Raw genomic sequence first — 25,602 nt, 5'->3', positions numbered from 1 at the left:
CACATGTAGTGCTATTCCTTCCCCCCGTCCTCCACACGACCTGTTCTGTCCTTCCGATATATTTTGTACCCCGGAATGTTTCTGTGATGCCTATTATATCAATATCCTCTTTAACACGAGGCACTCTAGTTCACCCATCTTATTATTTAGACTTCTAGAATTTGTGTACAAGCACTTTAAAAACTTGTCTGTCCTTTTCTGATGTGTCAGATTCTTTATGTGAATGTTTCTCATCTGATCTGGCCCATACTTTATTCTCTTCCATCCCCTCCTCCTGACTAAAACCTACAGAATCTATATCAATAGACTCTCCTCCAAGAGAAGTCTCTGTCCAATCCACATGCGCCTCTGCAGCAATCATCTTTCCCCCATCTCTTAGTTTAAAAACTGCTCTGCAACCTTTTTAATGTTAAGTGCCAGCAGTCTGGATCCAAAGTGGATAGGCTCGCCCTATCCCAAAAGTTTCCCCAGTTCCTAATAAATCTAAACCCCTCCTCTCTACACCATCGTCTCATCCACACATTGAGACTCTGAAGCTCTGCCTGCTTACCTGGCCCTGCGAGTGGAACTGGTAGCATTTCTGAGAATGCCACCATAGAGGTCCTGGATTTCAGTCTCTTTCCTAGCAGCCTAAATTTGGCCTCCAGGACGTCTCTCCTACCCTTCTCTATGTCATTGGTACCTACATGTACCATGACGACTGGCTCCTCCCCAGCACTACACATAAGTCTATCTAGATGCCTTGAGAGTTCCGCAACCTTAGCACCAGGCAGGCAAGTCACATATGGTTCTCCCGGTCATCACAAACCCAGCTATCTATGTTTCTAATGATCAAATCTCCCATTACTAACATCTGCCTTTTCCTAATGACTGGTGTTCCCTCTCCCGGAGAGGTAACCTCAGTGCGAGAGGATACCCCAACATCATCTGGAAGGAGGGTCCCAACTATGGGAAACTCTGTTCCCGTTGACTGCTCCTTCTCTGGGCCTTTCATCCTCCTTAACAGCGCAGGGGCTATCTGACCAGAAGTGGGACCGGAGGTGGGTTCTGTTTGCTATCCCTTATAATCGCTTAAAATCTGCCTTTTGGAGTTAAGAAATGTGTTTTGTTTATTATTAAACCCAGTTTGTGCAATTTTCTAACTTGGGGAGCAGTAAGTTGTGCATATCTTCCTCCACATTGAGGGAGGGGGTGAATTTATGAGCTTACAGTGTATAGATTTCTCTACAGCGCAAGACAATATTATTTTGGGTGTACTTTCCAGAGGGGAGCTGCACTTAAGTGCTGGGCAATTTCTTTGCTGAGTCTTGTCATAAAAAACTGTTTGCAGAATCTGTGTGATTCTACAGCTGGTGCGTCCCTACCTGTGTGTGTGCTGCCAAGGGCCAGAGAGCCTAATTCAGCAAAACAGGAAGAGGGAGCCCAGGCTAGTGGAGCAGGCAGGCTCAGTGAAATCCCAGCACATCAGGTGGCATCCCAGAAGGGGGTCTAACCCGTCACACCAGGCTTATTTAGTCTTGGGGAAAGAAGACTGAGGGGTGACCTAGTAACAGTCTTCAAATATGTTATGGGTTATAAAGAGGATGGTGATAAATTTTCTCCATGTTCACCAAAGTGAGGAGAAGAAGTTTTTGGGTTAATATGCAGCAAGGGACATTTAGGTTAGATATTGGAAAAAACTTTCTAACTACAAGGATAGTGAAGCAGTGGAATAGGCTACCAAGAGAGGTTGTGGAATCCCCGTAATGGGAGGCTTTTAAGAACAAACAGGTTAGACAAATGACTGTCAGGGATGGTTAAGGTATACTTGGTCTAGCCTCAGCACAGGAAGCTGGACTAGATCACTGGTTCTCAACTGGGGGTCACGAGCAGGTTTCAGAGGGGCCATCAAGCAGGGCCTCCATTAGACGCACTGGGGCCCAGGGTAGAAAGCTAAAGCCCAGGGCCCAGAGCCCCATCACCGGGGCTGAAGCCAAAGCCTGAGCAATGTAGCTTCACGGGGGCTCCTGTGGCATGGGGCCCCAGGCAGTTGCCCTGCTTGCTACTCCCTAATGTTGGCCCTGGCTTTTATACACAGAAAACCAGGTGGACCAGGGAGTTTTTATAGTGTGCTGGGGGGCGGGGGGGCTCAGAAAGTTAAAGATCGAGAACCCCTGGATTAGATGACCTCTTGAGGTCCCTTCTAGACCTATGATTCTTTAAATAGTCCCTGTCAAATAGTTGAAGCAGAAATGTTGAATCTGTTAACAAGAAAGTGCATGGGGAGCCTGGGGGCTCTACCCAAATTAATATGAACAGAAACATTTTAATATTTTCTTTATGGGAATTTTCTAATTACAGTGAAAATAGTTTACTTTTTGGAGTAAAACACACTTCTCTGCAGTGATGGACATTCCAACACAATAGTCTTGTGCTAGGGCATGAGAATCAGAAAGTGAAATGTGACCACAGAAAGTTAAGAGGATTAAAGAAACCATAAGAATTTCCCTGTCCAAGCCAAGGGAAAGGCAAAAATTAAAAGACAAGGGACCAGCAGTAATGGTGAACACAAATCTGATTTTTTAAAAAAATTCTTTTAATTATTATATTCCAGCAACACACATATTAAAAATACATAGTATGTCTTCGCTTCAAAACCTCCTTTTAATCACACTGTAAACCACATCCATCACTAATTGCATTGTATTTACAGATCTGTTGACAGTAAATGAAGGTTCCTTTTTCTCAGGGCCCAAGATAAAATGTTGATGCTGGAAAAAATTTGTTAAGTGTACTCTTTAAACTGCATGAAATCTGAAAAGTGCAGTTTAACCAATATTTCCTGAGCTTTTACTCCCATAGTTACTCCTGGATTAAGCAACTTTAAATATACCTACACGATTTCCTTCTCTCAAATGAAGCAGGGTATGAAGAACAATTACCGGTTGATAGGAGTCTTTTATGATTTTCACTGCCTATCCGGAAAGGGAACAGTTTCCTCCTGCTGATTAAGTGGATAAAGTGTAGATTTACAAATAAAAGTATAGTTCAAAATGCATCTGTGCTCTTAAAATGAGATTGCTAAAAATATAATACTGTGGGGTCACCATGGTTAGTCACTAATTGCCTTTAGATGATATTTGATTAGTTTTTAGGTAAATAGCCTTTTACCTGTCAGTTCAGCCTGGCATCTGAGAGACAAGGTAGTTTCTCTTTAACTTGTATAGCATCACGAATAATACTGACTTTACACACAACATTCTTGCCTTAGGAACACCAGTGATTATCTTAATGGGCTCACACAGATGAAACTAAGGTGTTTGCTGAATGTTTGTCTTGTACTGCTCTTCTCCACTGAAATCTCATCTTGATTCTGTACCATGCTTCACTTCCAGTAGAACAAAGTGAACAAAGAGAGCTTAGAGCTTCTGAAGAAAATGAGTGGAAATTTCCCCTCACAATTCATAAATGAAATGAAAGGTTTCAAGCCCACCCAGGATGTTGTCCAACTCCAACTGTCCCAGAAGGAAAATGCCAACATGGCAAACCAAGAGATCCTCCAAGAAATCTTCACCATCATTAGCAAAAACCTCACCCAAACAGCCTGGGATAGGAGCTCCATAGCCAGGTTCCAAAATGGACTTTATCAATAAATTCAGTGGCTGGAAGTATGTTTGGGTACATAGATAGTCTAGAGAAAGAGTTAACCAGCCTGGAAAGTGAGGACCTCCAGCTCACCAGTTGGAGAGTGAGAAAATACTTCCAGGGGATAGATGCTTTCCTGAAAGAAAGGCAATACAGCCCGTGTGCCTGGGAGACCATCCACGTTGAATTGCAGAGATGTTTTCTGCTGATTGAGAAACTCAGTAAAAGGCTTAAAAATTAAGGTACAGTACAAAACTTTTGCCTACGGTAACTGAATTAACATTAGTCAATTATACTGCTGAACAGAGATAGCCAATAACATTTCAAGTGTTATTAAATAGGACCCAGTCCTTCTACCACATAATTATTGGCCAAATTGCAACTGATATCCACTGCAGCAACATCAGGCTCTTCCCATTTTGTGCTGAAAATGGATTTGAAATTACATAGATTTGTAATAGCATTTGGAAGTATTTCTACTATTATTTATGTTTGCATGTTTGTAAACCACCCTATATGAGATGATCGTATGCAATGGCTAAATGGCAGAACATACAATAAATTGTATATAACCAGAACAGTTAGTCACCTTACCAGCACAATCAAATAATACTTACATTCTTCTACTTATGGAGTATGATTAAGTATTATTATAATTGCTATTTTTAAACATGTCATCACAAGAATTATTTCTCATATTGCCAGCCCTGAGACACTTCAGAGAGACATGTAAAAATATGAACAATCTGTCAGAAAACCAGTGATATTCTGTATAGGAAAGATATTTTCATTTAATTTGTTGAGGTTTTTAAAATTATGCCACATTCCTATGTGTTTGAACAATTCTCCTTTTCATTCCAGCTGATGCTACAACTTTGGATGTTGTTAAAACAGTTGAATCAAACTGCACTGTGCAATGGAATCCCTCCTCCATTGCCTCTTCCAGCAGTAACTTCTGAGACACCATAACTCTTGACCTTGCTCTGTGCAATTGACTCACTCTCTTACGAAATTCCAAATGCACGTTACATTTTATGTGATAATACTTTATTGGTTTACTTGCTTTTTAAAATGCAGAATGAAGTATATTGGTAAGAAAAAGTCAGAAGACAAAGAAGCATTTTAAAAAGAAAGGAATGGATCATAAAATTTCTTAATTATTGCTGACATTAGGCGTTAGCTATATTTTTGCATTATATTGCTCTTCTCCACCAAAATTGCATCTCTGAACTGTAACACACTTCACTTCAGTGTCTCTGAAGACGAACATCTAGGTGGCAATCCAGGAACTCTTCCAACAGACTTCCTACATTTTTTGCAAAAATATCTCCCATGTTGGCTGTGATAGAAGCTCCAAAATGAACTCACCAAGAAGCTGAGCAGGAAGAGAAATGTTTGATTTCAATGATGGAAAGTGGGGTACCATTTTTAGGAAGTATGGCCTACAGCTACTGAGGTTGGAACTGTAGGGATACCAATTTTTTTGGAACAGACAAACAGTTTGCTTTCAGTGCTGGCTACAGAATCCAAGTGGAATTAAGACACCATCAGAGTAGGAACTAACTCACAATAAGCTTTAGAAACTAACATATTAGCATTTTGTGAAGAACTGAAATGAGTAATTGGTCCAATATTGGATATTACCTCACACACATTGTCTCTCTAATACCTTGGGACTGACATGGCTACAACAACACTGCATATAATTCCTTTATATGTTATTTAATATGAAGTGCACTGGAATTTTTAATTATTGTTAATATTTATTCTCTTAATGTATTAGGAAAACATTTTCAGATCATTTTACTTGTTGTATAACAGTACTTATCTATTGGTCAATTTCTAGTTATTTATTTATGTTTTTATCAGAGATATTTTATCTTTATTAATTTTTACATAAAAATTAAAATATAATTTTCCTTTAAAATAGCAACTCATTCTACTAATTTTATTTTTACAAAAATGAACCAATAAAAAACCCATTATTGTTCTGCCTTAATATACCCATTCAACAACAGTATTTAAGCACATGCCTAACCTTAAGCATATGAACAGTCCCATTGAAGTCAGTGCTTAAAATTGTGAACATGCTTATGTACATTGCCGAATCAGGCTAAGTTCACTATGACTCCATGCATCATGACTTCAGCTCAGTGCCCCTTTTGCACTTCAGCCCTTTGCCTATTTATTTTTCCTCAAACACTAATAGCTGTGTGAGGCTGATGTTGAATTGTAATAACACAGATGCACAAGGGGGCTAAATTAAGGTTGGGTGGGCAACCCAAGTCTTACAATGTGTCGATTTCAAACCAGGATTAGAACACAATTTCCCTGTTTCCTGTTCCTTTACCAAATACACAAGTTTATGCTCTCGCCATAAAGTTGCCAACTTTAATAGTCTCTTCTCAATCTGTAAACTGTATGATTGAAACAGCTTTATAATCTTGCCTCTCAGAAATGTTTCTAATCTCTGCCATAAAACACAGTTATAAGAAGAGCAGATGAGCTTTGAGGACAGTGTGTCCTGGCAGGCACGCTGCCCTCAGTTCCCTCCTAGCCCTCTCAATAATATATTTGCAGTTCAGAGTACTTACAGCTCCCCGGCCTGCAGTCCAATTTATTAACTCTTTAGGAAGTGTGGTCTACTTTGGCCCTTCAGGCCCAAGACTGTCCCTCTTAGAGTTTCCAATTTCACCCTCAACTCAGGGCTTAAAATTTCTGGTTCCCCCTCCAGTTATCTCTGAGCTAGGGAGCCCCGCCATTCCCATTTTGGTCTACATTTCCCACAGAAGATAATATCCAGTATTAAAGTGCTCCTAGTACCATGCTGGACATGGATTCAGTATTGACTTAGGGCCTAGTCCTCCAATTATTCAGGGTAGACTGATCAGGGTGTCCACATAAGAGTGTCACCTACTGGATCACCTGGACACTTCCTGAAACTCCAGGGTATTTAAAAGGTCAGGACAAAGTGATGATGCCTTCTAGTCCATCCCGACCCATTTAGAAACACATTACAGGGTAGTAACTTTCAAGCTGTCTGAAACATTGACTTTCAACACCATGATGCCATGTGCCACAACTGTATTATCATGTAAAAATGCACAAGTTTGTCCAATCAGAAAAATATTCAAAAGATGAAATGATGATGATATCATTGTTATTTAGACAGTGGTTCTCAAACTTATTTGGTTGCTCCCCACCTGCTTTGTGTCTGTAGTTGTTTACGCCCCCCCTCCTGCCACACAAGTACACATACTGATAACAAATATCAACATGCAACTCTCACTAATATTAAAACAGTAAGTCATTGATTCAAACAGAGCCATTTAAGTATGTAGTAATGTCCATTTTAAGTGAGATACTGCTTACTGGCATTACACTGTTGTTACTAGTGTGACGGGTGTGCCTGTTTTTTGGAGCAGAGAAATTCCACAAATTGCACAAATGAGCCAACGATGGATTGTAATAAGAGCAAAAGCAAAACTGTGATTGTGGTCCACGCTTACAATTACATGTGCACACCACATCGTAGCAAACGGATTAATGTACAGATGGCAATGACTTTGTATAATGCTGTGCAAGCTTAACAGAAATCCACCTAAATGCACAGCGCCAGCTCGAGTCAAATGCACAGCGCCATTTGAAGATCTGATATGTCTGGAGGAATCAGCTTTGCTCGTTATTCATCGGTGTGGGTAAAATGTGCCCACTAAATTGTTTTTTTCCCTAAAGCTTCTCATGCCCCCCAGAATATATTCCATACCTCCGCAGGGGGTGCTCCCCTCAGTTTGAGAACCTCTGATTTAGATAAAACCTTATATCTGGGAATCTCTAAGCCCTTTGCTAACTTATCTATGACTTATGTCAAATATTACTGTTCCCATCTTATAGATAAACTGTGGCTCTGAAAGTTTAACTGATTTGTAGAGTGACAGCCAGAATTAGAACTCAGAATCCCTGAGGCTAGGCTTTCAATCTAAATCAACCATGCTGGATATCTTTATTATACAATTATAAATGTTTTATACTGGGCGGGGCTGCTACATACTTTACTAATGTCTTACTCAACAGAAAAAAGTTACAATGAAATAGAAAAGGGCAAATATACTGACAGAGAGATGCAATAGCCTTGAAAACAACCAGAAATCACATTACATGAATTTTACCTTCAAAAGGGAAGATGTAAAACTACCAAACAGTTCCAAATGTATAGGCCTGGAAGGATTTCCCTGAATGGAGGGTTTCTTGTTCCTTTCTTTATCATGTATTCCATACCACTACTCCAATTTTTATGATAAAATCTTGGCTTTTAATTATGAAACAACTTTGCTGTGCAGGTTCCCATTTACCTTGTTACTTATGAGAATTAATCTGGGACTGATTCTTCATAATGTCTAACTGTTTCATTATCAACATCTGTGCAAGGGGACCCTATTCCCACTCATTCAATTGTTCAGTGAACAGTATATACCCCACTGTGCAAGATGCTACACTAGCTTCTTCCTTCCTGGGGACATCACTCATCTCTTGGCTCAGTTGGCCCCTCCTGTGAGAAAACACATCATAGGGGATCAAAAAGAGAGGAATACTCCACCAGCATTCCTCACACAGTTCCACTCAAATTGTTCCATCAGGATTGGGGTGGTGGAGAGGTTTGCCCCATTTCCCATGGAACCAGCTTCTTTTCCCAAATTCAGAAAACTCTCTGGTTTCTGTGTAGAATGCAGGGAATGTTCAGGATCTCTGCACAGGTGCTCTTTGCTTTTGCCACTTTTCAGGAGCACAAGAGCCTCTGCTGGTCTCTAGTAGCTTAGCTCCATGACAGCCACACTACTAGGGTTCCATCAGGTGACAGATTCTCCTGGGATTTCCATTGAAGAATAATCTATGTCAGGCTGGTGGAAGGGCGATGTAGCCCATAGGATCCACCCTCACCACAGTCCAGCCTAGTCCCTTCCCCCCTAACCTCCATATTTCTAATTCCATGCAGAACAATTTCTGCAACACAGGAAAGGAGAGAATGATGCTCGAAGGCAGCCAACTCCATATGCCAATATTCCCACACACATATTCTCTCCCACTCCCCCACCCCCACCCCAGGACAGATCAAAGGCACTGCCACAACACCCCCGCCAAGTATGGATCTTGGAAGCAAGAGCTGAGGGCTTTATAACTAACTAATTTTCCCCATGGAACCACACTACCGATATGCAAAAAGAAAAGGAGTACTTGTGGCACCTTAGAGACTAACAAATTTATTTGAGCATCAGCTTTCGTGAGCTACAGCTCACTTCATCGGATGTATTCAGTGGAAAATACAGTGGGGAGATTTATATACATAGAGAACATGAAACAATGGGTGTTACCATACACACTGTAACAAGAGAGTGATCACTTAAGGTGAGCTATTACCAGCAGGAGAGCGGGGTTGGGGAGGGGGAACCTTTTGTAGTGATAACCAACGTTCCACACAAAGATGGACTACAAGCCGTCAGGAACACTATCCCCGATAATGTCACGGCAAACCTGGTGACTGAACTTTGTGACTTTGTCCTCACCCATAACTATTTCACATTTGGGGAAAATGTATACCTTCAAATCAGCGGCACTGCTATGGGTACCCACATGGCCCCACAGTATGCCAACATTTTTATGGCTGACTTAGAACAACGCTTCCTCAGCTCTCGTCCCCTAATGCCCCTACTCTACTTGCGCTACATTGATGACATCATCATCATCTGGACCCATGGAAAAGAAGCCCTTGAGGAATTCCACCATGATTTCAACAATTTCCATCCCACCATCAACCTCAGCCTGGACCAGTCCACACAAGAAATCTACTTCCTGGACACTACGGTGCTAATAAGCGATGGTCACACAAACACCACCCTATACAGGAAACCTACTGACTGCTACATGCCTCCAGCTTTCATCCAGACCACACCACACGATCCATTGTCTACAGCCAAGCTCTACGATACAACCGCATTTGCTCCAACCCCTCAAACAGAGACAAACACCTACAAGAGCTCTATCAAGCATTCTTACAACTACAATACCCACCTGCTGAAGTGAAGAAACAGATTGACAGAGCCAGAAGAGTACCCAGAAGTCACCTACTACAGGACGGGCCCAACAAAGAAAATAACAGAATGCCACTAGCCATCACCTTCAGCCCCCAACTAAAACCTCTCCAACGCATCATCAAGGATCTACAACCTATCCTGAAGGACAACCCATCACTCTCACAAATCTTGGGAGACAGGCCAGACCTTGCTTACAGACAGCCTCCCAACCTGAAGCAAATACTCACCAGCAACCACACACCACACCACAGAACTGCTAACCCAGGAACCTATCCTTGCAACAAAGCCCGTTGCCAACTGTGTCCACATATCTATTCAGGGGACACCATCACAGGGCCTAATAACATCAGCCACACTGTCAGAGGCTCGTTCACCTGCACATCTACCAGTGTGATATATGCCATCATGTGCCAGCAATACCCCTCTGCCATGTACATTGGTCAGACTGGACAGTCTCTACGTAAAAGAATAAATGGACACAAATCAGACATCAAGAATTATAACATTCAAAAACCAGATGGAGAACACTTCAATCTCTTTGGTCACTCGATTACAGACCTAAAAGTTGCAATTCTTCAACAAAAAAACTTCAAAAACAGACTCCAATGAGAGACTGCTGAATTGGAATTAATTTGCAAACTGGATACAGCTTGAATAGAGACTGGGAGTGGATGGGTCATTACACAAATTAAAACTATTTCCCCAAGTTTATTCCCCCCTCCACCCGCCACTGTTCCTCAGACTGTTCTTGTCAACTGCTGGAAATGGCCCACCTTGATTATCATTACAAAAGTTTCCCCCCCACCCCCACTCTCCTGCTGGTAATAGCTCACCTTAAGTGATCACTCTCTTGTTACAGTGTGTATGGTAACACCCATTATTTCATGTTCTCTATGTATATAAATCTCCCCACTGTATTTTCCACTGAATGCATCCGATGAAGTGAGCTGTAGCTCATGAAAGCTTATGCTCAAATAAATTTGTTAGTCTCTAAGGTGCCACAAGTACTCCTTTTCTTTTTGCGAATACAGACTAACACGGCTGCTACTCTGAAAACTACCTATATGTTTACTCGCTTTTAATATACAGATTTATTAAAAGAGATTTCTCTTTACTTGCATGACTTTAATTTGTTACTAAGAGTTTCTAAACATTCATCCTTCTTAATTGGTTTCTCTCTTTTAATCATCCTCCTTTGGGGCTTGATCCTACTATGGGATATGCTATGCTTCCAGAAGTCCCACTGAAGACTGTGAGAGAATAAGGTACATAAATTCATGGCAACACTGGAAATCTGATAATTTAGATGCATACTCCAATGCTTTCATGTCTTGAAAGACACATTGCCAAACACTTAAGGCTTCAAATATAGATTATGTGAAAAGAATGTGCATATTGCTCCCAGGGGATTTACCCAAACCAATAAATATACATGTGGTCATGAGGTTTTTTTCCTTTTTTCATTTCAGTGAAAATAGCTTTCTTTTTTAGATTACAATAACCAAACCACTATCCTTTAGAGATGGAAACTCCAATGCACCAGCCTCAGCCTGTGACATACGGAGAAGAAAGTGAAGCTGACCAAAGGAATTTAATTCAATTAACTAGACCAGTCTACTTTACCAGTCCTTGCTGAGTGAAATGAAAAAGTTGAAAACCAATGATAAAAAGCATATATGGTGCAAAGTCAATTAGATTTTTAAAATAATGTCCTTTTTCGTAATATAGGTTGTTAATAAGAAAGTGAAAGGAAAATAAACATTTTATCATGAAAACCCACTTCTAGCCAACATAGAAAATTCATCCGACCCAACCATATGGGTCTTCCTTTCTTTTACAAATCCACATACAGTTTTAAGTGAGGTTTTACTCTGAAAACTAAATCATTTTTTAAACAAAAAGCAGGACGGGTTCCATGTTTAGTGTATCTGACTCCATCTCCAACACTCTCAATTTTCAAATAGAAAAAATGTCTTAACATCCAGCAACGGAAAAGAATATAATAGCCAGCTGCCCCACCCACTTCCTCCTGTAGAAGCTGAGTCTCTGCAAGACTATTAGGAATAAAAGTCTAATTTTGGTCACTAGAATTCACATAACTTTGACAATTATAATTATTTGTTGCATCGCAATTACTCAAAAGTGGAAATTTTAACTAGTGTAAAGAAACTTTCTAAGTCTGGACTGTTGTAAATTGTAATTATCCCCAATGGAAAAAAATTAACTTTACAATTAAAAGAGGTTCCTAAGTAATTTAGAAACATGATTAGTTAAACCAGTGTGAAGAAGAAAAGAAAATATTATTGACTAATGTAAGTATTGGCAGAGACTCACAGACAAGTCCACAGGAGCACGCCGAGATTAGGTGTTCTATAGGATATATCATGAATATTATATGGAAAGAGGATTTTTGTTTCTCTTAGACTTGCTGTTATTGTGCTACAGAAGACAGTTTTCTGTGTGTCTATGTGCTCTATGCATAGGTGTAGCATGCAGTGGAGGAGGCGATGGGGATGGATAGAAAAAAGGAACAATATTAAGAACACACTGTTCTGCCACATTTATGCATAAGCCTTCTGAGTCATTCTGGCCAGCAAAGGACTAGTCCTCGAGATCTGGCCCAAAACCTCTCCAAGTGTGTTTACTCTTCCATTATCAGTTTATGTACTCATTAAACTACTTTGATTGGTAAACATTAAAAGGAGTTCTGAATTACGGTTAGGAAGGGGTGGAGACAGATGGCCCTTTTACAAGGGATTTTCATGTCTTAGTACAGCTAACTGATCTATTTACAGTTTGGGAAATGTTTCAGATCAAATGGAAATTTGCTATAACAATAACACAAATAATACCAGATATTAGGCAACTTGTTATGCTTTTAATAATTTGCTCACTTTCTTTTAAAAAGGAAAGAAATGCTGAAAAGTACCAACTAACAAAAAAGTATTTAAAAAAAACCAGAAAAGTGAAAATAAAAAGTCCTAATTAGTGAATGGGAACCTTGAGATGCAGAAAGTGACGAAAGAAAAACTACAGAATACTTAAATTCAGAGACATGGGTAAAAATACAACACACCAGCCTATGAAAGTCATTGCACAACCTCCAGTCTTCCAGTCTCTACACACAAACAAGGAATCTAAGTCATCATCAGCATGATCACCCTGAGTTTCCTGCACATTTGCCTTGTCCTGCTCTTCTCCACCAAAACCTCATCTGTGGACAGTAACATGCTTCACTTCAAGCAAAACAAAGTGAACCAAGCTAGTTTACAGCTTCTGGAAAAAATGGGAGGACAATTTCCTGTGCAATGTCTAAATGAAAATTCAAACTTCATATCCCTCCAGAATGTTCTCAGCTTCAGAGAGTTCCAGAAGGAGAATGTCATTGTGGCACTCCAGGAGATCCTCCAACAAATCTTCAACATCTTCAGCAAAAGTCAACTCCAAACTGCCTGGGATAGGAGTTCCATGGTTGCATTCCAAAATGGACTTCACCATCAAATTGAGCTGCTGAAGACATGGTTCAATGGAGAAAAAAAGATGGAGACCACCTACCCACAAAATGAGGACTTCACCAGACTGAAAGTGAAGAAATATTTTTGTGTGATAGACAATTTCCTGAAAGAAAAGCAATACAGCCTGTGTGCCTCTGAGATCATCCGTGAGGAAATGAGAAGATGTTTTCTGTTTATTGACCAACTCACAAAAAGGCTTAAAAACTAAGGTATTTTACAAAACACTTTTTCTAGAGTAACTGAAATAATAGTTTTGGGGAAAAACAGGTAAAACATGCTATGCTTTCATTTAGAAACTATTCTATAGGTTCTGTTGTATCCTTTATTAGAGAATATCCTGTTTATACTGCTGATATACAAAAGTGATATATGCACCTCATATAATATATCCAGGGATATGACTTTGTTCAATAGATTGATGAAATGGACAGGGGAATAAAAACTGGCCTGCCCTAAACAAATACCAATCAAGATAACTTTCCACTCAGAACACCACAAAATCCGTCCCTTTTTATCCCATGCTATCTTTAGATCAAGGTCTTCTGCAGGGGAGGACAGGCAGAATTCCCTATCTGCTTTCACTGGCTCTGTTCACCTATAAAGTTTAACAGTTCTGGTAAAAACCTTTTGTAAAAAGAGTTTCTTTCTTAGGCTTACTGGAAGACAGCTTAGGACTTATGATACAGAGTCACCATCATTTTCTAAATATTTCACTATTGAAGTGCTGTCTGTGTTTGAACCATTTTCCTCTTTCATTGCAGCTCGTGATGGTGGGCACTTTTACTACTGAAGTAATGAAATCAGCTGAATGAAACTGCACCCTATGCTGGAATCTTTTCTGTCTCAGTTGCTTCTTCTAATAGTTACTTTTACCAAGTTAAAAGTTTGTACCTTGAATTAAGCAGCCAACTCACCCAGATATATTTTATATATTAGGTTTTCTTACCTTAATGTTTTGCTCACTTTTTAAAATGCAATAAGTGGGATGCATCAAACTGCTTTCATTTACTCTCTTTCTCTACTGTGAAAATATTTTCAGATCATTTTTCTGGAATGGTCATAATTTATCCACAGGCCAACATTTATTTATTTATTTATACATGTACTTATTGCCTTTATTTATATTTATAAATAAAATTATTTTATTTGAACTATAAATCTATTACAGAAATGGTCTGAGTTAATTCCATTAAAATGATGGTATCTTAAAATATTTACATATTTACCATAACATTTACCTCAGAAGTGGTTTACTTTAAGTTCACAATTCCCTAGAAAATACCACTACTTGTGTGGTAATCAATCTTTCCATTATATGGCATGAATGTGCATCCCTTGTACTTCCAAACTACTATTGCCAGGAATTGACGTCTTAGATGTTCAGGACCAGGAGTGCAGGACCAGACCCTCATTGTTATCTCCTGATATTTACTGAATTTATTCCCACTCTACCTGTACACATCAGACACTGTGATTCTGAAGAGTCCAATAAGACTAGTTTTTTTTTCTGAGATCCTTTCAAAATCAAGCCTGCATTTCATATAATAATAAAATATTTCTTAAATGAAGATGATGTAATAAGGATAAAATATTCATATAAATTATTGCTATTCATACCTTGAACTTATATAGAGCAGATGTCAGAGCATTTTATAACCAAATCCTTATGCCTTTATTCATGATAGTATTTCCATTAAAACAAAATCCAAAGTGAATTACTTCAGTGAGGTGGGAACAAGTCACCAGATGGCATTATTGAAGACAGACTTGCCTCTCCTTGGGCTCTCAGGCATTCTCAGCCATTTTTATAGTGTGGAAGAGGGTGTTTCATACTATTGAGATGTTTTGTACATTATGACAATGATTGTTTCAGGGACCAGCTTCCCTGCCATTAGTGATCATATTCACAGAAATCATAGAAATGTAGGAGTGGAGGGGGCCACAATAGGTCATCTAGTTCAGTCCCCCGCATTGAGGCAAGACTAAGTATTATCTAGACCAGTGGTCTCCAACCTTTCTTTGTGAATAGCATATTCCTATTCCCAGAAGACAGTGGCGGGCGCCAGACACCCCACCGCCGAAATGCCGCCGAGAAGCGGCAGCGGCGAGAAGCGCAGCCGCCAAAATGCTTCAGAGAAACGGCAACGCTTCTCGGCGGCATTTCGGCACGTGGTTCTTCGGCGGTGGCACTGCGGTGGTGCGGTGTCCTGCGGGTGCCCACAACTTCCCTGGCGGGTGCCACTGCACCCACAGGCACCACATGGGGGACCCCTGATCTAGACCACCCCTGGCAGGTGTTTGTCTAACCTGTTCTTAAACACCACAAACGACAGAGATTCCACAGCCTCCTTCGGGCTATGTAAACATGACAGTTTAAGTCAGTATAAGTTATGTCGCTCGGGGGTGGGAGGAAGCCACTGCCCTGCGCTACGTAAATTATGCCGACTGAAGCGGCGACATAACAACTGCCGCTCGCGGTGGCTGGAGTAGTTAAGTGGACAGGACAGCTCTCTCCCGCTGGTGTAGAGCATCGGTGCTACAGCAACGCAGCTACGCCCCTGTACGCTGCGTAGTGCAGCAACAGCCTCAGCGACTTGTGCCAGTGCTTAACCACCCTGCCAGTTAGGAAGGTTTTTCCTGATGTCCAGCCTAAATCTCCCTTGCTGCCATTTAAGCCCATTGCTTCTTGTCCGATCCTCAGAGGTTAAGAGGAACAATTTTTTCTTCCTGCTCCTCATAAAAACTTTTCACGTACTTGAAAACTGTTATCAGGTCCCCTCTCAGTCTTTTCTTCTCCAGACTAAACAAACCCATTTTTTTCTATCTTCCCTCATAGCTCATGTTTTCTAGACCACTTTTGTTGCTCTCCTCCTCTGGGCTTTCTCTAATTTGTCCACATCTTTCCTGAAAAGTGGTGTCCAGAACTGGACACAATACTCCAGTTGAGCCCTTATCAGTGCTGAGCAAAGTGGAAGAATTATTTCTCATGTCTTGCATAAAACAGTCCTGCTAATACAACCCAGAATGATGCTCACTTTTTTTGCTCTTGTTGACTCATCTTTAGTTTGTGATCCACTATAACCCCCAGATTCTTTTCTGTAGTATTCCTTCCTAGACAGTCATTTCCCATTTTGTATTTGTGCAATTGATTGTTCCTTCCTAAGTGTAATACTTTGCATTTGTCCTTATTGAATTTCATACCATTGAATTCAGACCATTTCTCCAGTTTGTCAAGATCATTTTTAATTCTAATCCTGTCCTCCAAAGCACTTGCAACCCCTCCCATCTTGGTAACATCTGCAAATTTTAAAAGTGTACTCTCTATGCCGTTATCCAAATCCTGTATTATTTTCCCAACAGATATCTGGGTAGTTGAAATCCCTCATCACCACTAAGTCCTGTGTTTTTGATGATTTTGTTAGGTGTTCAAAAATAGTCTCCTTTGCCTCTTCTTCTGTGTTAGGTGGTCTATAGAAGACCCCTACAATGACATCACCCTTGGTTTTTTTCCCCTTTTACCTTACTCAGAGAAGTTCAACAGGTCTGCCTCCCCCTTCTCTCTCAACCTCAGTGCAAAGTGTATACATATTTTATATACAAGGCAATGCTCCCTCTCTTTTCCCCTGCCTTTCCTTCTGAACAAGCTGTATCCTTCTGTACCAATATTCCAGTCATGTGAAGTATTCCACCAAGTTTCTGGTTCACGTATCAAGGAATGGGAAGAGCATCTTTGGATATAGACTGGCTAATCTAGTGAGGCAGGCTTTAAACCACGTTCGATGGGGGCAGGAGACAAAAGCCCATAAGTAAGTCCAAACATGGAGACCTGGGTGAAGGGTCGGAATCTGGGGGGAACATGGGAAATTGCGGCATAAGCTGGGAGAGACAAGAGGGCATATAGAGGGGAAATCTAACAAACATCTTAGATGTCTGTATACTAATGCAAGTATGGGGAATAAACAGGAAGAACTAGAAATAGTAGTGAATAATCACAAATATGACATAACTGGCATCCCAGAAACTTGGTGGAATACTTCACATGACTGCCGACTCAGCAGTCCTTCTTCCCGAAACAGGATCCCATAGTTGAGGAAGCCAAAGCCCTGCTGGCAACACCATTCATGCAGCCATGTATTTACCTGCAGAATGTGTCTGTCTTGGCCCAGACCACTTCCCTTGACCTGCAGGTGGTCAATGAGAACCCCACCTGCACCCCCTGCTCCTTCACCCTCACTCCCAGAGACCTGTAGTCACTTCTGATCTTCTCAGGGTCATACCTTGCAATTAGTGCCTACATGGATAAGCAGCATGAGGTAGTAGTCAGAGGGCAAGACAATCCTCAGCAATATTTCAGTAGCATCTTGGATACGAGCCTCAGGCAGGCAGCATGCCTCCCAGGATGCCAGGTCAGGCCCTTAGAAGGGAGTCACCAACTACCACCACCTTTTGTTTCCTCTTGGGAGTGGTGGCTGCGATCCTTCCAACCTTGGAGGCACATGGTTTCTCCTCCTTCACCTCTGGGGGTGATTTCTCATCCCTCATTGCCAGGGCAGATTTTTTTTATCTCTGTGCATGGTGGATTGGGAATAGCGTGGAGTACTGCCTGCTGCCAGAAGTAACCAGCAGCCAGTTTCCTCCCTGTGAAGGAGCAGTTTCCTTCTCCCCTGCAAGTACAGTGCTCTCCAGCTGGACTTTTTCTTCAAACTTGGAGGGCTACATATGCATGTTTTTAATGATTTCCTCCTGTGCATGGATGCTCCTCAGCCTAGCCACCGCCTCCTCTAGCTCTCCCACTTGCCCCTGTAGCTCTCTGACCTGCCTCCTGAGAATTTTACCAGTAGGCACCTCTCACATTGGATGGTCCCTCCAATCTGGTTTTCTATTATGGGGAAATGCTGTCCACTGTCTGCAAATCCACAACAGGATCTGGGGAGAGGCATCCATATTATGGGTTGGGCTAAATTTCATTGACACTGGTGGGTGTATCAGCCATCCTTCATTTGGGAAAAATGTAAGAAACAGCTAAGCTCTTTTATGCAACCAGATAGCTGAAAGAGCAGCCTCCATCTAAAACACAGGGACCGTCCAAAATAAAGACTCATGTAAAGCATGCGGGAAGATGGGTTTAACTGGACATTGTTTTGTGAAGGTCTGTGTGTCTGTGAAAGAAAGGCACAAAGTCAAAAAAAGCTGAGGTAGATGTCACCATGGAAGCACCAGAAACAGCCACAGAGGCACTGGGAGCTTGGCCCCAAGAAAAAAGCTTGAAAAACTAAGTGCTGGCTAGAAAGGAACTTGGACCTGTTAGCAAAGAAACTGTATCTTGCTGTTTGACTCCTGTTGTGTTCAGGAAAACCGCACTTTGTACATTCTTTGTAAATAAGCAGAACTGCATCAAAAATACCTGCTTTCATCATCAATTTCTCCTCCTAACCTAAACAACCCACAGGACCCAGAATTTCTGCTAACCTTTTGGGTCAAAAATGGGTAATAGTATAATATCCCTGTGGCAACTACAGAAGATGTTTATATTGCCAAGTAAAATTAGGATAGCATGTATTTTTAACTGTTTGTAATATTCTAGACCATACAGAAACAAGGAGCTCCAGGACAATCTCACCTGACAGTTCTTCAGGGCCTGCCATCAAACATTCTACAGACCATAAGTGCTGGTGATCCAGATACTACAGCATGTGAATCACTGTTATAGCTGCATTTACAAGGAGCTGGTTCTTTAGAGAAATGCTTATAGTTAGTTCTGGTGCAGTTCTTTCCAGAAATTGTGCATATCACCAATAAAAATCTGTTAATGTATAAATCTCTGACTAAATTAATTCTCGTATGTAGCTGCTGCACACAGATTATACACACACAAGCAAACAAACAAGATAAAGACAAAAGGATTTGGCCCTACCAAGTAAGAAAGGGATATGAAAGGAGGATTTTGCCACCCCCCCAAATTAGCTACTTTCATGAGGGAATACTCATTTGTTTAGTAGCATGCAGCAACACTAGAAATTAGTGCACAAGAGGGAGTGGAGAAAAATTCTGTATCTATATGAAACTGCAAGAAGAACATAATTGTACTGGAATATGAATAACTAAGTTGGAATTCAGCCAGGAAACTGGAATTAACACTCCTAAAATTCAGAAAAAATTTCCAGGTGTCTTCAATGACCACACTGCTCACGGTCTTTGTTTTACTTACATAAAAGAAAACGGCACCATTCAGCACCACAGTACCCCAACACCAAGATAGACAGGCATTCCATAATGACATGGGGCCTACTGCTGCAGCACTTAAGCAAGTAAAACTCTTACTAAAGTCAATGACGGATAAAGCCATTTATAGTGCCTGATCCAAAGTCAATTGAAGTTAATGGAAATTTTTCCGTTAACTCCACTGGGCTTTCCATCAGGCTCATAGACTGTAGGAATAGCTCCACACAAATTGCCATCTGCCACATTACAAACACTACTTCCTGAAGATTTTAGGTGCTCTTTGGAAGGTCAGGGGAAGTGGCAGTCATGTACAGTAGTAGCGATGTGATCCATCCCTGCCCAGCTAGTAGAATATTTCATAGTCTTGAAGTAACTTTCAGGCTGTATGAAAAGTCATCTCACACCACTGTCATGTGATGTGTCTTTGCTGTTTTATGTGGCAAAATCCAAGTTTGTCCTTTTAGTCAAATAAAGACACAGAGTGAAACTCTGGCCCCTTTGAAGTCAATAGCAAAACTGTCATTAACTCCAATAAGGCCAGGATTTCTCCCATGGTTATAGTAATTTGCATTTATGTAAGATCTTCCATCAGAAATCTCAACATGCTTTACAAAACATTAACAACATAAAAAGTTATGTTGCCATCTGAAAGATGGTGTCATTTTCTGAATGTGTATGAATCTAAATGTAGTCTTGACCCCTTAGAAGTATTCCTGATATCTCTGTGGCAGGCCAAAGAACAGACAAATAAAGCCAGGCCTTTGGACTTCAAAATATATTTACCCTGTTAGGAGCTTTGTTTCAGTTTGCCCCAGCAAGTCACTCCCAACTATCCACACTCTTTTTAGAAACTGGTGCAGATCCTGCTTAGAGGCGTTTGCCTTTAAAACAATTATAGGCAAAATAAACTAAGACAAATGGGTTAAGTTGGGTACATTTTCAGGAAAAAAGCTCATCATCTTAACCAGCCTCCTTCCTGCTCTTCCTGGATGTGGGCGGAATCTGGGATATAAGGGAGTAGATAAAACCAGGGTGCTTCCCAGAGACCATGATGACAAATGGGCTGCTGTCTATATTTCCTAGCAACCCTGCTCCCAAAAAATCCTACATAGAGGCCAGCTGGGCACTGAGCCAATGCTGTCCCATGCTACTGAGGGAAGAAGTGAGTTCTGACACATACTGCTCATAGATTCTGGGCCCTGGTTGCCTGAACCTCAGTGACTGTATCCCCCATACCATATGCATGCCTGAAAAGGCAAAATCTAGAACGGAGAAATGCTGATCCAGGAGGATTTCCTCAAAAGCCAAGAGGGCTGCTACCCAATCAGACAGAGTTACAATGAAGTGGAATACAGCTGATATACTTACAGAGATGCAAGAGTCTGGAAAACAAGAATCAATGTTCCTGAAGATTTGGAGACATCAGCAAAAGGGAAGTCATGGGAGAGCTCAGCAACTACAGATTTATAGGCCTGCAGTATATTGGACGCGCTCTTCTTCCTTTCTTTATCATGGAATCTACACTCTTTCCTCCAAACACCCTTTACCATTATGGGGAGTCTTGATTCCTGTCTGCAAAATAACTTTGCTGAGCTGGTTCCTGTTTACTTTGTTACTTTGTTCAGAGTTACAAGATGCAATTCAGTTGGGACTGATTCCTCCTGAGTGTCTGTCTACCTCATTATCCCTTCCAGTGCAGGGGGCAAAACATATCAATATTCATTCTGTTGTCTTCTAAAAAGCACATAGTCCAGTTTAGGAGCTTCTACACTAGTTTCTGCCTTTCTTTAAAAAAGATAAAGTTGAAAAATTCATTTAGCTCTTTGGCGATATCACTCATATTTTGGGCAGACCAGACTCTCCTTCGGAAAAAAATCCATAAGTGGGAGAAAAAAAGGAAAGAAATACTCTGCCAGGACCCCTCACTCAGCTCATCCCAAATTGTTCTGTCATTGCAGGGACAAGTCCATCCCCGTACTTGTGGATCCCCTGCTATCTGAATAAGTCACAGAGGATCTACAGAGTCTCTCTGCAGATTGAGTAAGGGTATGTCTACACTACGAAATTAGGTCAAATGTATAGAAGTCGGTTTTTTAGAAATCATTTTTAAATAGTTGATTGTGTGTGTCCCCACACAAAATGCTCTAAGTGCATTAAGTGCATTAACTCGGCGGAGTGCTTCCACAGTATCGAGGCTAGCGTCGACTTCTGGAGCGTTGCACTGTGGGTAGCTATCCCACAGTTCCCGCAATCTCCGCCGCCCATTGAAATTCTGGGTTGAGATCCCAATGCCTTAAGGGGCAAAAACATTGTTGCGGGCGGTTCTGGGTACATGTCATCAGGCCCTCTCTCCCTGCCTCCCTCCTTCCATGAAAGCAATGGCAGACAATCGTTTCGCGCCTTTTTTCCAGGGTTACCTGTGCAGATGCCATACCACGGCAAGCATGGAGCCCGCTCAGCTCACTGTCACCGTATGTCTCCTTGGTGCTGGCAGATGCACTACTGCATGGTTACACAGCAGCAGCTCATTGCCTTGTGGCAGCAGACGGTGCAATAGGCCCGATAATCATCGTCATCATGTCCTAGGTGCTCTTGGCTGCCTCGGGGGGGTCAGTCAGGAGCGCCTGGGCAGACATGGGCACAGAGACATAAATAGGAGTGACTCGACCAGGTCATTTTCTTTAGTCCTGCTGGCAGTCATATTGCCATCTTCTGCCGAGCAGCCACGAGATGAGGATGGCTAGCAGTCCTACTGCACCGTCTGCTGCCAGCCAAAGATGTAAAAGATAGATGGAGTACATCAAAACAAGAAGTAGACCAGATTTGTTTTGTATTCATTTGCTCCCCCTTCTCTCCCTCTCTCCCTCTGTGAAATCAACGGCCGACAATTGTTTCGGTGAGGTCTGTCAGGGGCACCTTGAAAAATCCTGCCTGGAATACCGGGGGAAGGATAGCTCAGTGGGTTGAGCATTGGCCTGCTAAACCCAGGGTTTTGAGTTCAATCCTTGGGGGGGCCATTCTGCGTGACAGTTGATTTTGTTTCTCCTTGATGATCAACACCCGCTTTGTTGATTTTAATTCCCTGTAAGCCAACCCTGTAAGCCATGTCGTCAGTAGCCCCTCCATCAGGGCAACGGCAGACAATCGTTCTGCGCCTTTTTTCCACGCAGACGCCATACCACGGCAAGCATGGAGCCTGCTCAGATCACTTTGGCAATTAGGAGCACATTAAACACCACATGCATTATCCAGCAGTATATGCAGCACCAGATCCTGCCAAAGCGAAACCGGGTGAGTAGGCGACACCAGAGCAGCGATGAGAGTGATGAGGACATGGACACAGACTTCTCTCAAAGCACGGGCCCTGGCAATTTGGGCATCATGGTGGTAATGGGGCAGGTTCATGCCGTGGAATGCTGATTCTGGGCCCGGGAAACAAGCACAGACTGATGGGACCGCATAGTGTTGCAGGTCTGGGACGAATCCCAGTGGCTGCAAAACTTTCACATGCATAAGGGCACTTTCATGGAACTTTGTGACTTGCTTTCCCCTGCCCTGAAGCGCATGAATACCAAGATGAGAGCAGCCCTCACATTTGAAAAGCGAGTTGCGACAGCCCTGTGGAAGCTTGCAATGCCAGGCAGCTACCGGTCAGTCAGGAATCAGTTTGGAGTGGGCAAATCTACTGTGGGGGCTGCTGTGATGCAAGTAGCCAACGCAATCAAAGATCTGCTGATATCAAGGGTAGTGACCCTGGGAAATGTGCAGGTCATAGTGGATGGCTTTGCTGCAATTGGATTCCCTAACTGTGGTGGGGCCACAGATGGAACCCATATCCCTATCTTGGCACCGGAGCACCAAGCCAGCGAGTACATAAACCACAAGGGGTACTTTTCAATAGTGCTGCAAGCACTGGTGGATCAAAAGGGACGTTTCACCAGCATCAACATGGGATGGCCGGGAAAGGTACATGACGCTTGCATCTTCAGGAACTCTGGTCTGTTTCAAAAGCTGCAGGAAGGGACTTCCTTCCCAGACCAGAAAATAACCGTTGGGGATGTTGAAATGCCTATAGTTATCCTTGGGGACCCTGCCTACCCCTTAATGCTATGGCTCATGAAGCCGTACACAGGCAGCCTGGACAGTAGTCAGGAGCTGTTCAACTACAGGCTGAGCAAGTGCAGAATGGTGGTAGAATGTGCATTTGGACATTTAAAGGCGCGCTGGCGCAGTTTACTGACTCTCTTAGACCTCAGTGAAACCAATATTCCCATTGTTATTACTGCTTGCTGTGCGCTCCACAGTATCTGTGAGAGTAAGATGGAGACGTTTATGGTGAGGGGGAGGTTGAGGCAAATCGCCTGGCCGCTGGTTACGCGCAGCCAGACACCAGGGTAGTTAGAAGAGCACAGGAGGGCGCGGTGCGCATCAGAGAAGCTTTGAAAACCAGTTTCATGACTGGCCAGGCTACAGTGTGAAAGTTCTGTTTGTTTTTCCTTGATGAAACCTCCCCCCTTGGTTTGCTCTACTTCCCTGCAAGCTAACCACCCTCCTCTCCCCGCTTCAATCACAGCTTTCAGAGGGAATAAAGTAAATGTTGCTTCACATTCATGCATTCTTTATTAATTCATCACACAAATAGGGGGATAACTGCCAAGGTTGCCCGGGAGGGGTGGTGCAGGAGAGAAGCACCAGGAGGGGTGGTGGAGGAGGGAAGGACAAGGCCACACAGCACTTTAAAACTTATTGAATGCCAGCCTTCTGTTGCTTGGGCAATCCTCTGGGGTGGAGTGGCTGGGTGGCCGGAAGCCCCCCCACCATGTTCTTGGGTGTCTGGGTGAGGAGGCTATGGAACTTGGGGAGGAGGGTGGTTGGTTACACAGGGGCTGTAGCAGCGGTCTGTGCTCCAGCTGCCTTTCCTGCAGCTCAACCATATGCTGGACCATATTAGTTTGTTCCTCCAGCAGCCTCAGCTTTGAATCCTGCCTCCTGTCATCACACTGCTGCCACCTATCAGCTTCAGCCCTCTCTTCAGCCCGCCACCTCTCCTCACATTCATTTTGTGCTTTCTTGCACTCTGACATTGTCTGCCTCCATGCATTCATCTGTGCTCTGCAGTGTGGGAGGACAGCATGAGCTCAGAGAACATTTCATCACGACTGCGTTTTTTTCGCCTTCTAATCTTCGCTAGCCTCTGGGAAGGAGAAGATACTGTGATCCTTGAAATACATGTAGCTGATGGAGGAAGAAAAAGGGACAGTGCTATTTAAAAAGACACATTTTATAGAACAATTTGTACACTCTTTCATGGTAAACCTTGCTGTTAACATTACATACATAGCACATGTGCTTTCGTTACAAGGTCACATTTTGCCTCCCCCCACTGTGTGGCTAACCCCTCCCCCCTCCCCCCACCACATGGCTAACAGCGGGGAACATTTCTGTTCAGCCACAGGCAAACAGCCCAGCAAGACCGGGCACCTCTGAATGTCCCCTTAAGAAAAGCACCCTATTTCAACCAGGTGACCATGAATGATATCAGTCTCCTGAGGATAACACAGAGAGATAAAGAACGGATGTTGTTTGAATGCCAGCAAACATACGCTGCAATGCTTTGTTCTGCAATGATTGTCGACTACGTGCTACTGGCCTGGCGTGGTAAAGTGTCCTACCATGGTGGACGGAATAAGGCTACCCTCCCCAGAAAACTTTTGCAAAGGCTTTGGGAGTACATCCAGGAGAGCTATATGGAGATGTCCCTGGAGGATTTCCGCTCCATCCCCAGACACGTTAACAGACTTTTCCAGTAGCTGTACTGGCCGTGAATGCCAGGGCAAATTAATCATTAAACACGCTTGCTTTTAAACCATGTATACCATTTAAAAAGGTACACTCACCAGAGGTCCCTTCTCCGCCTGGCGGGTCCGGGAGGCAGCCTTGGGTGGGCCTGGGGGGTACTGGCTCCAGGTTCAGTGTGAGAACCAGTTCCTGGCTGTCGGGAAAACTGGTTTCTCCACTTGCTTGCTGTGACCTATCTTCCTCGCCCCCAAAACCTGCTTGCATGTTGCCTCCATTTCCATTGAGGAGTCAAAGCACGGGGTTGGGGTAGTGGTGGCTGAACACCCTAAAATGGCATGCAGCTCATCATAGAA

General features: G+C 42.5%; 1 protein-coding gene and 1 pseudogene across 1 annotated transcript; both read left to right on the top strand.

Annotated features, from left to right (window-relative positions):
• Positions 1-3,284: 3,284 nt before the first annotated feature.
• LOC140912112 (interferon beta-like) lies at positions 3,285-3,865 on the top strand (annotated as a pseudogene).
• A 9,001-nt stretch (positions 3,866-12,866) lies between these two features.
• On the top strand, positions 12,867-13,436 carry LOC140912111 (interferon epsilon-like). The gene has a single exon (XM_073346273.1). It carries the CDS (start codon positions 12,867-12,869, stop codon positions 13,434-13,436), a length of 570 nt encoding a protein of 189 aa, XP_073202374.1.
• Positions 13,437-25,602: the final 12,166 nt, after the last annotated feature.

The sequence above is a fragment of the Lepidochelys kempii genome, chromosome 5, assembly GCF_965140285.1.
Source record: "Lepidochelys kempii isolate rLepKem1 chromosome 5, rLepKem1.hap1, whole genome shotgun sequence".
Taxonomy (NCBI): domain Eukaryota; kingdom Metazoa; phylum Chordata; order Testudines; family Cheloniidae; genus Lepidochelys; species Lepidochelys kempii.
This window is presented reverse-complemented; position numbering and strand designations above follow the sequence as displayed.